The sequence below is a fragment of the Rhineura floridana genome, chromosome 15 (assembly GCF_030035675.1).
Source record: "Rhineura floridana isolate rRhiFlo1 chromosome 15, rRhiFlo1.hap2, whole genome shotgun sequence".
Lineage (NCBI taxonomy): Eukaryota > Metazoa > Chordata > Lepidosauria > Squamata > Rhineuridae > Rhineura > Rhineura floridana.
The window spans coordinates 3,684,583-3,699,149 of NC_084494.1; the positions used below are offsets into that span (position 1 = coordinate 3,684,583).

The 14,567-nt window shown below is 42.5% G+C and overlaps 1 protein-coding gene across 1 annotated transcript in view; it reads right to left on the minus strand.

The window, feature by feature from the left end:
* KPNA6 (karyopherin subunit alpha 6) overlaps nt 1-14,567 on the minus strand; it is a 36,552-nt gene that overhangs the window by 18,194 nt on the left and 3,791 nt on the right. The window contains exons 2-7 of the mRNA XM_061598086.1: nt 7,366-7,502; nt 6,233-6,328; nt 5,865-5,964; nt 3,256-3,350; nt 1,907-2,038; nt 1,178-1,266 (exon numbers count right to left, since the gene is read on the minus strand). Of these exons, the coding sequence (XP_061454070.1) occupies nt 1,178-1,266; nt 1,907-2,038; nt 3,256-3,350; nt 5,865-5,964; nt 6,233-6,328; nt 7,366-7,502 (649 nt within the window). The remainder of the gene's footprint in view (nt 1-1,177; nt 1,267-1,906; nt 2,039-3,255; nt 3,351-5,864; nt 5,965-6,232; nt 6,329-7,365; nt 7,503-14,567) is intronic.

Consider the following 14,567-nt stretch of genomic DNA (forward strand, 5'->3'; position numbering starts at 1 on the left):
GGCCAGATCCTCTTCCCCACTCCTGCCTTAAGGCATCAGTAATAAGTTTATTCTGCAGCATTTCATTGTATATAGTCACACCCTCCAAAGGTTGCAGTTTTGTTTCGTGGTTGAGGCAGGACCAGATCTTGGGCCAAATCCAAAATATCTGCTATACCCCAATGAACACTTTTACTATTGTCTTATTCCTCCTCATCAAGTTTTTATCCTGCACTTTCACCAAAGTGCTCAGGGGAACTAACATGGGAGATACTATTTTGCCCTCACAACCACTTACAGCAAGGGTGGGAAACCGTTCCTGGCCAAGTGCACCAAATCCCTTTCTGTCCCTGCCCCTGCAGGCCAATTTTGACAGGTGGGCAGGAGAAACCTGTCCATCACCCAATGTCACAGTGACATCAGCTGTGTTACTTGACATTATATGCAACAACAGGTGTGGGGCAAGTAAATGCAGCTTGGGGAAAACAACCTCATAGGTCAAACTGGGACCCGTGTCAGGCCAAATTTGGCCCATGGGTCAGAGGTTCCTCACCCCTGTCTTAAAGAGAGATTGGTTAAGCTGACAGCACATAGGGAGAACTGGATCTGTGCCCTGTCCTGACTGAGGGCTTCTCATAAACATCTGGTTGGTCATTGTGAGAACCAGATAATAGGTTCAGCATGAACAGGGTCAGCATTTCATCCACTATTGTCTCTTCCTTCATCACCAGGAAGGAACAAATGCCTTTCAAGTCCTTCTCTGAGCAGAGCTCTTTCCCACACATCAGCCCTCCCCTGATCAGCCACATCACCTACATCATTTTACGCTACAGTGTGCCTGTCGCAATCTGGAATCAACAAGGCGTCATACAAAAAGTACTTGCAGAACTATTTCAAGTTAACTTTAGAGCTAAGCTGCATGTTCCCAAGAAAACTGAGCCCCCATTATGACCCCCTAAGCCAGTCTGATCTGGGGAAAAGTCTCTCCCAGACTCCAAATATGATGTCAACTAGATCCCAGTCAAAAGAAAAATCCTATTGGATCTTTCCAGGACGAGTTCACACCATGCAACAAAGTGTTTCCCATCTAAAGCCATGGAAGTAGGGGAAGGAACACACACACACACACACACACACACAAGATGTTGCCAAGAGGCATCAGATGTAGGAATCAGAGTTTCTCACAACAGCTACTCACAACAACAGAGGAGGAAGGATACCACAGTTGAGTACATAATCGCGACAGGCAGAACTGTCTCCAGCGATGTTCCCCAGTGCCCAAACAGCCTGGAAGAAGAACAGGAGCTTCAGCACTCAGCCTTTAAATGGAGGGGGAAAGGAGGTAACGGTGGGCCAGGAAGTCAATCTCTGGGCCCCTCAAATGCACTACTGCCTTGGGGCAACTTTCTGCTATTCATCCTTTTTGCAAATGACATGCAGTGAAGCTTTTTTAAAGCTTCTTCCTGAGAGCTTCTGCACACACCTATTTGGGCAGCTGGTAAGTCCCTTAGGAAGTTGCTGCCAAAAATTTAGTTGACATCTGTGTAGTGCCCATCCCCCAACCCTTCTGATCTTGCTATCCCTACTTTATATATCACTGGCCCACAGTGCTTCAAGCTTCAGTGTTTCCTAGCCACCCCATTCTCTTCTTGCCAACTGCTCTCAGCATGCGAACAAGCCACTAATAGCATATCCCAGACCCTGCTCTCTGCCCAGAGCAGTCGGGTGCTCAAACTTTCTGTGACATCACTGCAGCTCAGTCAGTGACCTTGAAAGAGTGGGGTGGGAACAGGGAACCACCAGTTTTTGTCATATAAAAGCTTTACAGCACAGAAACTAAAAACTGAAAAAGACAAGGCAAATTCTGAGTATATTTGAAACCAATCTCCCAAGGTTCATCCCAAAGCTCACCCTGAAAATGCCTCACCTGCTCTTGGACATCTTCAAAATCAGAGCTCAACAACTCGATGAAGATTGGAACTGCTCCAGCCTCAATTACTATTTTGGTTTGTAGTGAGGTACCTGAGGCAATGTTTGTTAATGCCCATGCAGCTTCAAACTGAAAAGTAACAAGCAATTAAGTAATTAATTAATATCCTGCCCTTCCTCATAAAGGAACCCAGGGCAGCAAGCACATCCAGAAAACAATTTAACAACAACAACAAAAAGATGCCTCCAACAGAAGTACACTGTACAACCAAGGATTACTTGCCCTGGATTTTAGCTTCAGCAGGTCAGAACTGACTTCTCGCTGAACCGTCCAGTTTGTGCCTTAACAGAAACATTTCATAGAGCACAACATTTCAGAAGTTAGGCCCAATACACTTTTAGGTTGCCATCTCCCTACTAGGGCTGAGGTGAAAGTTCAAAGGACTTGCAGTCAAATTTTCTCTAGGCAGAATTTGGACCACCACTCCTCCCAAAAAAACAGGGGCCATATGACTGATACTATGGGTGACAAAAAATTCAACACCATCATGGGAGATGTTTACCCTTTAGCTACAGTGGCAACAGCTTCATTCTAACTTTTTAAATTTAATAACAGAGTTCTCCTCTCAGTGACATGACCACCATTTTCTTTTCTCCACAATGCTCCAGAACGACACTGTAGACTGCAGAGGAAAGAAAAAGCAGCAGAGCAAGATGAGATTTGCTGTTGCCGTTGCCACCTGGAGTGGCAAAATAAAGGGGGGAAAGAACAGAGCCTCCCTTCTCCCCCTTCAAAAACAAAGAAAAGCATCCTTCTGCTGCCACATGGGTCTGCAAAACTCTTGGGTGTTTTGAGATTATGTCAACGGTTAACATATCACAGTGCTCCAGGCACCCTGTTGGCATGCAATCCTGCACAACTTTGACATATATATATTCTCAACAGTTGATGTGGGTTTCTGATTTCACTTCTTCAGAAGATATTTAAGATCTGTGGCTTCTTTTGGAACCATAGGATTTTGTGTGTGTGTTTACTTTTACCAGTTAGGGTTAAGTTAGGCAACAAAGACAACAGTGTAGTATATACTCTAACTTCATTTTTGTAGCCAGAATATTAGTTTACTAGTATCAAGACTAAAGCCCAGCAAATTAAGCAGTGAGCTTTTATGTTATAGGTTTGCGGAAAGGAGAGTTAGAACACAATTGTGGCTACAGCCACAATCAACCCCTTACAAAGGCACAAACGCTGAAGTGTGAGAAATGGACCAATTTGATTTCCAGATAAACACACAACCTTGTTGGCTACAGTGATAACATAAAATACAAAAGACACCTCTTCTCCCTTACCTGCAATGTGCTGTTCTCACTTTTTTTTAGGAACTCCACAAACCTGTCCACCACTCCCTGCGTGCTTATCACTTCATCTATTGGAGGATTGGGCTCTAAAGGAGGGAAATAATAATATTATTTATTTGTAGAAATGCCAACTCAAGGAACAACCAGTGACGCTCCTACGAATGATAGAAGGGTTTGGGTGGTCCCTAAGGTACCCTGGACCTAAGTTGTTCAGGGCTTTGTAAATTCATACGACAACTCAGTCTGGCTCAGTAGTAGATGGGCTGCCAGTGCAGATGTTTTAACAATGGTGTCACATGTCACTTGGGCCTCCAGTGACAGATGTATTCTGGAGTCCCCCCCTCCACATACATGCTCCTTCAGAGGTAGTGCTACCTCACCCAGAATGAGTAACTTGCCTAACTCAGGAACGCTGGAACCACCCACCCAAAGAGCCTCCTACTTTCAAGAGTTCAACATAGTTTACTGGCCCTCATCCAATCTACCACTGCATTCAGAGTTTTCACATCCTCTCTTGATTCACATGTTATGGAGAAATAGAGCTTCGTGTCATTGGCGTACTGATGACAACTTGCTCCAAAACAACTAATAATTGTTAAGAACACAAATGGTTTTCTTCATGACACAGATGGTCTGCCAAAATTCCTCTGAGGACTTCTGTTTGTAAGCAGTTAGCACAATTGCCCTTTTAATCATTTTCCTCCATTGACATGAGAACTAGAAACTTGCTCTGTCAGCTGAGGTTCTCAGCATTCAATGAAGGCTAAATTAGGAGGTGATTGCGTCTAGACAACCCCCTAGCTTGTGCAGTGAACTGCACGAGATGTGATGCGGGGAAGAGAGATCAAGGTCAGAAATATGGCCACAAAGCTATTCACATTTTCTAGAAATTAATATTCAAATTTAAAATAGCTGTTCTGTTCATTGCATACAGCATTAAAAATGTAAGAACATCAGAAGAGCTCTCTTGGATCAGTCCAGCAATGTGTTTTCAAAGTGGCCAACTAGATGCCCCTGGGAAGCCCTCAAGCAGGAACCTGAGTGCAACAGCAGCACTCGCCCTACTTGGGATTCCCAGAAACTGATACTGCCTCCAATTTTAAGAGATAAAGTGCAACTTTATCCTCTATAAATTTGTCGAATCTTCTTTCAAAGCCAACCAAGTATGAAACAAATTTCATAATTTAATTATGTGCTATGTAAATAAGTACTTTCTCTTGCTCCCCACTTATTCTTTCAATGTTCAGCTTCGCTGGATGGTCTCAGGTTTTAGTATTATGACAGAGGGAGAAAAAAACTGCCTTTCTATCCACTTCCTACATACCGTGCACAATCTTATACATCTCTGTCATGTTTCTCCTTACTCTCCTTTTCCTAAACTAAGAAGTCCCAAACGTTATAACTGCTCCTCACAGAGAAGTAGCTCCAGCCCCTTGATCATTTTGGTTGCCCTTTCCTCAGCCTTTTCTAGCTTTGCAATATCTTTTTTTGAGGTGAGGTGAACAGAGCTATACACAGTATTCCAAGTATGGTCACATCATGGATTTATATACTACGACCTGGGAGACCAGAGTTCGAATCCCCACATAGCCATGAAGCTCACTGGGTGACCTTGGGCCAGTCACTGCCTCTCAGCCTCAGATGGAGGCAATGGGAAACCACCTCTGAATACCGCTTACCATGAAAACCCTATTCGTGGGGCCACCATAAGTCAGAATCGACTTGAAGGCAGTTCATTTCATTTTTTCATGATATTGGCAGTTTTACTTTCAGTCCCTTCCCAAAGATCCCTAACAATGAATTTGCCTTTTTCATGGCTGCTGCACACTGGGTTGACCTCTTCATCAAGCTATCCTCTATGACTGCAAGTTGAGACCGTTAGAGTATATGTAACTTTACCCTATATTCAGGTTTGTTTAAAGCAATTTGCTTTTTTTTAAATAAAAAAAACGACTCTTCAAATTAGGCACGATGTAGTAAGCTTATGCTACATAAAGCCATCTATGAATAGCATGCAACACATTTAGCCAGAGCCAGCTTTCCAAGACACTGTTGGGCAGCTCAAGAAATTGTACACAAATCTAAAAAACCATATCTCATTCCAAAACTGATTTGTAAGGCACCAGGGTTGAAAAGTTAATAGCGTGTTCTTGGTTCTCAATTCTATATTTGTATCATTTATTTATTTAATTAATTAATTTGTATCCCACCCTTCCTCCCAGCAGGAGCCCAGGGCGGCAAACAAAGCACTAAAACACTTTAAAACATAATAAAAACAGATCCTAAAATACATTAAAACAAAACAGCATTAAAAAACATTTTAAAAAACAACCTTAAAAAGGGGTTAAAAACATTATTAAAAAAACATATCAAACAATTCTGACACAGATGCAGACTGTACTTGTACTTCCCCTTCCTCAAGTTATTATATTCCACTTATTCAGTCCACTTTCATTTATGAGCTTTTCAGAAGTTTCTGGCAAACTATTTCAGAAATTATGCAACTTAAGGTTGCAAGAACCATCATGAGCAACTCACACATAAGTTGATTAAAAAAAATTCCTATCATTTCTACTTCTAAGAACTGTAGTTGTATTTACCTTTTGAAAGCAATTTCCTGAAGCGCTGGGTAGTTGCTAGCTGAAGATCAGGGTCCTCTGAGAACAGCATTTCCACCATCTCCCTTGTGATCACACCTTCCTGGGGGGGAACCCACTTGCATCAGTCCTAAGGCTAGCTCTTCAAAGCAATTCCAGATCTATCAGACTTAACAGCAGGTCTTCAGAGAGATAATTACCAAACTAGAACTAACAGCAAAGCAGATCTAAGAACCTGGAAGGTCCTTTTACAAATAAATCAGGTTCTCATCTTACACCTCGGCAAGTAACTAAAAAGGAATAGCAGAGACCAAAGGAAGTTACTTCAAATAGTTCCTAGTATCTGTACCAATAGGATTAATACAACTTACCCCACCTGTGGTAGAGCTAACAAAGGAGTCTACATGAGGACTGTCAAACATAGCAGCATCTTCATTAATTAGCTCCACATTTCTTCGTTTAAAGAGCTGAAATGGACAATGGATACGGATCAAGTCACAAGGGAGCAAAAAATCTGCAAATGTTGGCCAGAAGCAGATGTCTGCAGGCCACTTAAGATTCCTTCATTGTTTAAAAGCAGTGGTCTATTTCTTCCCACCGCCACTTAAGATGGCATTAGGCATTCACTACAGAGAAGTCTTTTCTTGTGATGATTCTTTCCTTCTAAGGATTCCATGTTCTATGCCCCAAACTCTACAATAGTGCAGTACAACTGGAGAGAAAAGTGTGTGTAACCCTGGCAATGAGTAACTTCTAGTGCCATCACAAGGTGGCACTTTTTTCAACCACACATAGCTCTGTTTACTTAAGCTGCATGATCTTAGCAAGAGGCACAGCTTATCCTGCCTTTGCACTCATCCCCAAAGCCTCATGATCTACAAGTTTTGAGGGGCAAGCAAAATTTGTAGTTACCCCCCCCCAAAAAAAAACATTCCTAAACAGATATAAAACAGAGCCAATTTCAAGAGCTAAAGAACTCATCAGGAAATGGTGGTGCCTTACATACCATGTTCAAGTTGTTAAAGCTGTCCACTATCTAGAGATTTAGTTTATCTGCATTTTAAACTATCTAAATAAATTTGCATTTTACCAGAACTCCAAAGGGCCCTTTTTGAGATACTGAAGTGGGACATAAAGGTAGTGTCTTTGATTATTAGAAGGAAAGGCTCTCCAGTAGTTCATCTCACTCGGTGTTACAGCAGCATACCAGATCCAAGACAGCCTCAGATGGCAAACGTGTCCACCAACAACAACCTCAGTCTGTCAACGGATTAAGCCAATTCAAACCCATTCCTTATTACCCATTTTGTTGTTCTGCAGAGTGCCAGCTGCCCTGGGACCAGACAGTCAGTGATGGCAATAGCTAAAGAACCATTTAAACAAAAAGGTGAAACTCATTGGTTTCCTACACTCCAGAAACTCAGGAGGGCAGCCAGAAGTAGAAACCATCCACCTAGGCTGCCTTTCTGGCCAATGTGCATGCCCTCATCCACACACGAGGTACCTGCTGCTCCCGTTTCTGTTTGCGTAGCTGGATCCCCTCCTCTTCTCTCCTCCGGCGCATCTCTTCAGGGTTCAGCGCCTTGTTTTTGTAACTCTTCATTCTGTAGTTGTTCTCTTTTGCAGGGCTCGCCATGGTTTCTGCAGAGGAACAAAAGCAGATGTCATCTCTGCTGCATTTCTTTGTGCAACCAAAAGAAAACAGGGCATCAAGCATCAGTACTGTGTACGCAACACTTGCCAAATGGTACCAAGAGAATTCGATATCATCCAACAATCTATTTCCTGATGGCGAGCAGAGTTCACTCCTCTGAGTGTGTAGTGAGGCAGTACATTGCATGGATGGGACTTGAAGCCTGTTCTCTATCCCTGACATCTCTAAGTAGGGCTGGGAAAGACTTCTGTCTGAAACCCTGGGACAGTTGCTGCCAGTCAATGTACACAATACCCGGGTACATGGACCAATGGACTGACTCGGTCTAGGCAGCTTTCTGTGCTCCCATTTTCACTGTGACTCTCTAAAATTCAAGTGTTCCATATCAAAACTGATTCAAAAGTTTATTCTTCTTGCTTTCTCTGAAACAATAAGGAAAGGCAAAGGCAAAAAGAATGCAATCTTCCCTGCCATTTCCATTTTGATAATGAAATTAAAGGTTAAAAGCTAATGAGATTTCAGAAAATATAAGAAAAGGATACAGAGGTAGACAGGCATATAGGAGAAATATGGTTTTTATTAGCATGTTATCACTTACAAAGTGCTTATAATTCACTAAGTGCCCTACAGAGATTACAAGGCAAAACAGTCACTGCCTACAGGCTCACAATCTAATATCTATTATACAAAAAGTTAAAAGAATGGGAAAGTAGATACCGGTTCCTGTAGGGGTGTGTGTGTGTTTGGCATCGCCACAGGTCAAGAAGAGGTCAGCAAGACGTTTGAACCAGCTGTAGGGATACCCTCCCACACACACACATCTTCAGATTTGTTTTTGTTTTTTAAAATATTTATTGCTATTTTTATATTAAGCTACCTTCAAGCCAAGGCATCATGGGCTGTTAAAAAACAACAGAATACTGACCCTAGAGTCTTCAGGATAGGACAGCCCATATATGCCAATATACTACTGAATGCAGTTCAAGGTTTTGCTTTTAGCATTTAAATCCCTAAAAAACTTGGGACCAGGCTATCTAAGGGACTGCTTTGCCCCATATATCCCTGCACAACAATTGTGCTCCTCATATGGGGCATGTGCCCCAGAGGTGTGCTTAGTTTGTACTAGAGAATGAGCTTTTAGTGTTGCAGCTCCAGCTCTCTGGAATCAATTACTAGCTCAAGTTAGACAGGCACCCAGCATCATGATGTTTAGGCACAGACTGAGGTTTTCGCTTAAGATTTTCCTTGGGGTGTGATCCAGTCATTTGTGAAATAATTGTACATCTGTAGGAATGGTTTTATTGTTTTTAGAGTTGTATTTTATCTTATTTTTATCTGGAACGCTGCTTTGATAGCCTCAGGCTGTGAAGTGTTTTATAAATCTGTTAAACAAACAAACAAATTCTTAAGGCTTATTGTAGGTAATGAAGAAACAGTAAATATAACGCAAAAATGCTCCCATTCGGTTAAGGAAATTTGCAAGAAATACTTGGCAATCAGCATGAGTGTCACACATTGGTACAATGCCATTAACACCAATAATTCACCTTGTATTTCATTCAGAAATTAACACTTTTGCATACCTAGAAATATTGCTGGCCATTGTCTGGTGTGAAGAGAATATGGCCTAGTTAGCACATATCACCAAGCCATGGTTTGTTAGACACAATATGACTTAACCACAAGTTGCTCCACAGACAGTCAAACCATGGCTTGTTCCTCTAAAGTTCGGTTTATTTTCCATTTTGTCTTGTTTTGTGCCTTTGTAGTTTGGCGAGTGTTTGAGATAGGGTGGCCAAATTATGATTAAGGAAGGGTGCTGAGTTTGCATGCAACACCAAGCCATAGCTTTAAAAAAACTACCTTAAAACAAGCTACCTTAAATACTGAATCAGAGCACTGGTCCATCTAGGTCAATACTGTCCACATTGACTGGCAGTGATTTTTCAGGATTTCAGACACAACACCCTGAGGGTCAACACCAAATCATGGCTTCAAATTGTGGTTTGTTGGTTGTAAAAAGACCATGGCTAAGCCCCTCAATAGGGTGCACACATCATCAGAATAGCTGCATCACATTCTAACTGAACAGCAACATTCATAGAGCCAGTCACTGACAGATGTCCATTTTCCACACTACATTACTTGCCATATGCAGTTCTGTACTAATCTGGAATTTGGATCAACTGCTAAAGCACCTGAGTTTGACTCCCTTTGGAAGATTAAATGCCTTAAAAAACCCAAATTCTAGTTTTGAAAATCCTTCTTCTGTGGGAATGCACGTGCGTGAGTGCAGACGCACATATACACAGGCCATCCTATCAAAGTAGAGCAAAGAGCCCTGAAAAGAATTTTCATAAGATACAAGAAGGATCCAGCACCTGTTTAACCAATGCTTGACTTTCAATCCCACTTTCAGCCAGCCTTTGGGCCAGGCTTTCCTCAGGCCTGCTTAGCTTCACCAATGAAGTCATAGCAAAGGATACATGATAATGGCATCTCATTCCCATAGCAACATCACATGTCACAAATAAGGACTTGCAACTTCTCTGCAAAACAGCATAAGAAGCTTGGCAAATAGACTAGGAAGAAACCATCACTAGAGCAACGAAGACTACTATATTTCACTCAGCGTGACTGAAAAGCCCTTCCTGGCAAAGTTCAACTGTCATTCCCACCATAAATACTTGGCAAAGTGCTATAACATAACAAGTCAAAGGAATAGCTGCGTATCTTTACAATCTAGCCCACATATTCTCCCCTCTTAATCCTGCTACTTTTCCTTGCTCATGATCCTCTGTCCTCTTATTCCACTACCCTAGGCTGCCTTCAAATCTGCTCGTAAACCCTTCCATCCTTCCTTGCTGCCTCTTCTGCCTGGAGTTTACAGAGGTACTGCCTGTCTCTCTCCCTTCAAAACTCCCCCAAACTCAGCTTCTCCATAAGCACTCTGCCTCAAGCCTACTCTTCCATTCCCAACCACACGCATCTAAGTACAACATACAACTGCATTTTCTCGTCCCTTGTCATCCTCAATTTGTCTCCTATCAAACTTCAGATATGTGTTTTTAAAGGCCAAGACCCACCCGCAGTCCTTGAAGATGGGCAGCCAGGCCCAGCTTCAGCAGCAGCCCAGGTGGAGAACTGGCCGAGGGCCCAGGAGTGCGGAGGGGCCCCTCACTGGCCCCAGTGAAATATGATCTGCTGCTTGTTGTCGACCCTATCCTATTCCAATGGACAGGAAGTGTTTTTCCCCTATCTAATTCACGAGGGTGGAGGGAAAATTGAGGGGTTAATACCATAGAGATGAAAAGCTGAGCCCAGAGGGTCCCCTCAGCTTGGCCACTGTCTCACTCAATGCAATGCTGAGATTGTCTAGGCTAGTTGCCTCCTAAACTCTGTGGTATTAATCCCTTAAATGCCCTCCAGCAGACATACAAAAGGAAACAGCAGTGGCAGCAGCTCCAAGCCAGACTGGATCATGAAGGCGCAAAGGAGGAACAGGAGGCTTCATTGCATGGCGTGCTCTGCTATAGGGCAAACAGCAGGGACTCGGCGGTAGCAACGGGAGCTCCAGAACCATGGCAGGAATGCCTCCACTGCACTTACAGGCAGAGGTTTGGCATTCTCTCTCGTCTAATTCCTCTGCCAGCCCAGTCTTTCTGTTCAGATTTTGTTTTACTTTAAAAGGGTGAGGCCAAGAGGGAGGAGGAGTGTGGTTTGAGGAAAGCAAGAGGGCAAGGGCCCCCTCATAGCCTTTGCCCATGGGCCCCCAGAAACCTGGAGCTGGCCCTGGGGACAGCTACAAACTTGTCTAATCAGTCTTGATGAAGGACAGTAGCCTCAGCTACCCAAGCCTTTACCAAAATAGACTCAGGAAGTGCAGCAGATCTGGATCCAAAGTTCAGCCATGGATTTTCAGTCTTTTCTCTTCTTGCTCACTTTATGCTTCCTACTTGGCTGAGTAACAGCTGAAATCCAGATGCCTAAAACTGGGGCTTGTATTCAAAAGTCATGCAAAAGCAGATAGAAAGGAGAAGCTAATATGTGCATGGATTAGACAATGCAGCAGTGTTTTATCTCAAGTCACATCTGACAAAAGGCCCAAGCAGTTGGGCTGCTGGGAAACGTGTGGAGTATGCTGGGGGGGGGAGTTACCATTGCCTTCCTCTGAGGCTGAGAGGCAGTGACTGGCCCAAGGTCACCCAGTGAGCTTCATGGCTGGGTGGGGATTCGAACTCTGGTCTCCCTTCCTTTAGCATGAGCAAAAGTCTGCCAATCACAAGTATGGCTCCAACCTATTGACTTCAGACTTATTGCTATGTAAGTGTATATAGGATTGTAGCCTTCATCTGCGTGTGTTGACTAGCACCAAAGTACATTGCTTGAGAGGAAGCCATTGTAAACATTTGTGCTGTGGGAATAACGGTCTGTCTGGTAGTCACAGAATTATTAAACGTGATGGCATAATGTCAGGTTTAACTGTATTCTGCTGCTGACTGCTATAGTTATAAATTCAGTAATATTTTCTAATGTATTTCAGGATTGCTGAAGTAGATACATATTGCTGTTTTAATAATTTTCTGATTCTAAGGTGCAGTGCCTCAGTACATGAAAATAGAAGAATTAGAAGGTATCAGAGGTCATCTAGTCCAGCAGGACCCAGAAAGTCACCCCTTTGTAAAGGGTTATACAACATGATAAAAACAACCTTCACCATTAATACTTCTATTCATTATAAGGCCAAACTTAAAAGAACCAAGGCTGTACCAGATGTTTACCTGTTACGGGGTGGTGGTGGCATTTTTCCCAAAACCACCCTAATGCTGAGAACATTCACCTTCTTTCGCACCTGTGCTTTGATGGCACCTCGATTTTTTTAAATGGGTCTCCTTTCTTAGATCAGTCACATGGGTGATGCCAGCCAATCTAGAATCAGGTAGTCTAGTCTCACTGATATCAAAACAGTATGCGACCAGAGTGGGTTATGTACAGATGTCACCGAGAGCACACAAAGCAACATCATGTGCAATCTCCATCGGTGAACATGTTACCCAAACAATCACCCCAGGGGGGTATTTTTTACACTGTTACCAACAGTTCACAAAAAATACACACACTCTCTTTTGGATCAACCCTAAAAAGAATGCTTTCTGGATTCAGTACTAAAGATAGGGAAGGACTGCAGCTCAGTGGAAGACCACATATTTAACATGCAAAAGATCCCAGGTGCACTTTCTGCTATCTTCACACAGGAATTAATATTATTAACATTTATGCCACTTGTTACCTAAAAGGTCTCCAAGCAACTTACATCAAAGACACATATACATAAATACATTTCCCATTTGAAATCCTGGAGAGCTGCTGCACACAGATGATACTGAGGCAGATGAGGCAAGTTACTCTCGACAAGATTCTGTTTTCAGGACTGTGTCAGTAGCAGACAAAAGTTTTAAAAGGTAGTGCTTCACTTTAAAGACATTCCTGTGTTTTAAAACCTGTTTTTAAGATGTTTTATAGTGTTTTTGTTTGCCGCCCTGAACTCCTACTGGGAGGAAGGGTGGGATATAAATTAAATAAATACATACATACTTTGATGCTGGCATCTAGGCACTTGAAACTACTTCAGGCTCTCCATCCTACTCTATAGTCAGAGCTGAGGGCTGAAACCAATGTTAGACATACTTAGGGTTGTATTCAACTAGTTCTACTCAGAGTAGACCCACTGAAATTAATGGGCCTAAGTTAGACATGTCCATTAACTTCAATGGGTCTACTCTGAGTAGAACTTAGTTAGCTACAACCCCCAAGAGGTTTAATGTGTTGGAGATACCTGCCAGGCCCAGCATGAACATCAAGCACCCCTGGACAGCTACTGGGGTCTTGACCCCTATAGGTTTCACTGCCAATGCAGACCATGGGAGGCACCTGTTTACCCTGGTGCTGAGCTACCATTTTCATTACCCCCACTGCTTCCAACACAGCACTGCAGCAAATTAAAATGATTGCTACTAGATTGCCACTGGTAATGACTGAAGTGCTATTGCATCACACAAGCCCACCAATGCATGGTTATCTCAACCTCACTTCTGGAGCAGACCCTGGTGCTTGCCTATGTAGCGCAATATGACTAAGAAGCAGTGCATGGGAAAATTCAGGGCCTTAACATAGAGAAGAATGGATATTAATTCTTTGCCCCCAATTTCAGATTTATAGGAGTCAACATTAACTATTAAGCAATAACAAATACCTATCATTTACATATACAGACACACTACTCTTACAGCCCTCCTACCACAAGGTAGGCCGTATTCTTGCCAGACTTGGGTGGGGCAAGGCGGCAATGAGAACAGGAGTCTGCCGAAGACCACCAAGTGAGGTAATTTTCCAACTGGTTCTTGGTCAATCCTGACTATGTGCATCAGGAGTTCTGTCAACAACTGGTACATTGTGATAAAGACTGCAGCAACCCTCTTGCCAGTATGCCAACAGTACCGCTACAGTGTACCCCCAACAGTTTTAACTACTTAGCACTATAATTCTTCCACCATTTCTTTTCCTCCAGCTGGCTGAACCTTTTTAATATGTTTTGATCTGAACACACCTTGCTCCTGGTTTTCCCTTATTTTTGGTTTTTAATCCTTTGACTGTTTTATTTTATTGTAAACTGCTTTGAGAACGCTTTTTAGGGGCAAAAGCAGGATTTAAATTTTCTTAAGAAAATAAGTACATTGGACCCCATGGCCCCTTGAAATGAAGCCATATGAGACAAAAAGGCTTCTCCATACAAAAGTAAAAAAATCTTAGTTGGGATGCCAAGGACATCAAACCTACCTACCTACCTACCTACCTTATTTTATATATATATATATATATATATATATATATATATATAAAATAGCCCTTCATCTCATAGGATCTCAGGACAGTTTATAAAATAATGAAATTAAACAATGATTCCCACGCTTTTTTCCTCATGGACCACATGAAAACTGCAGATAGTTTCAGGGGACCAGTTAATACTTTTTTTGCCTGTTGCAGCAATTGTA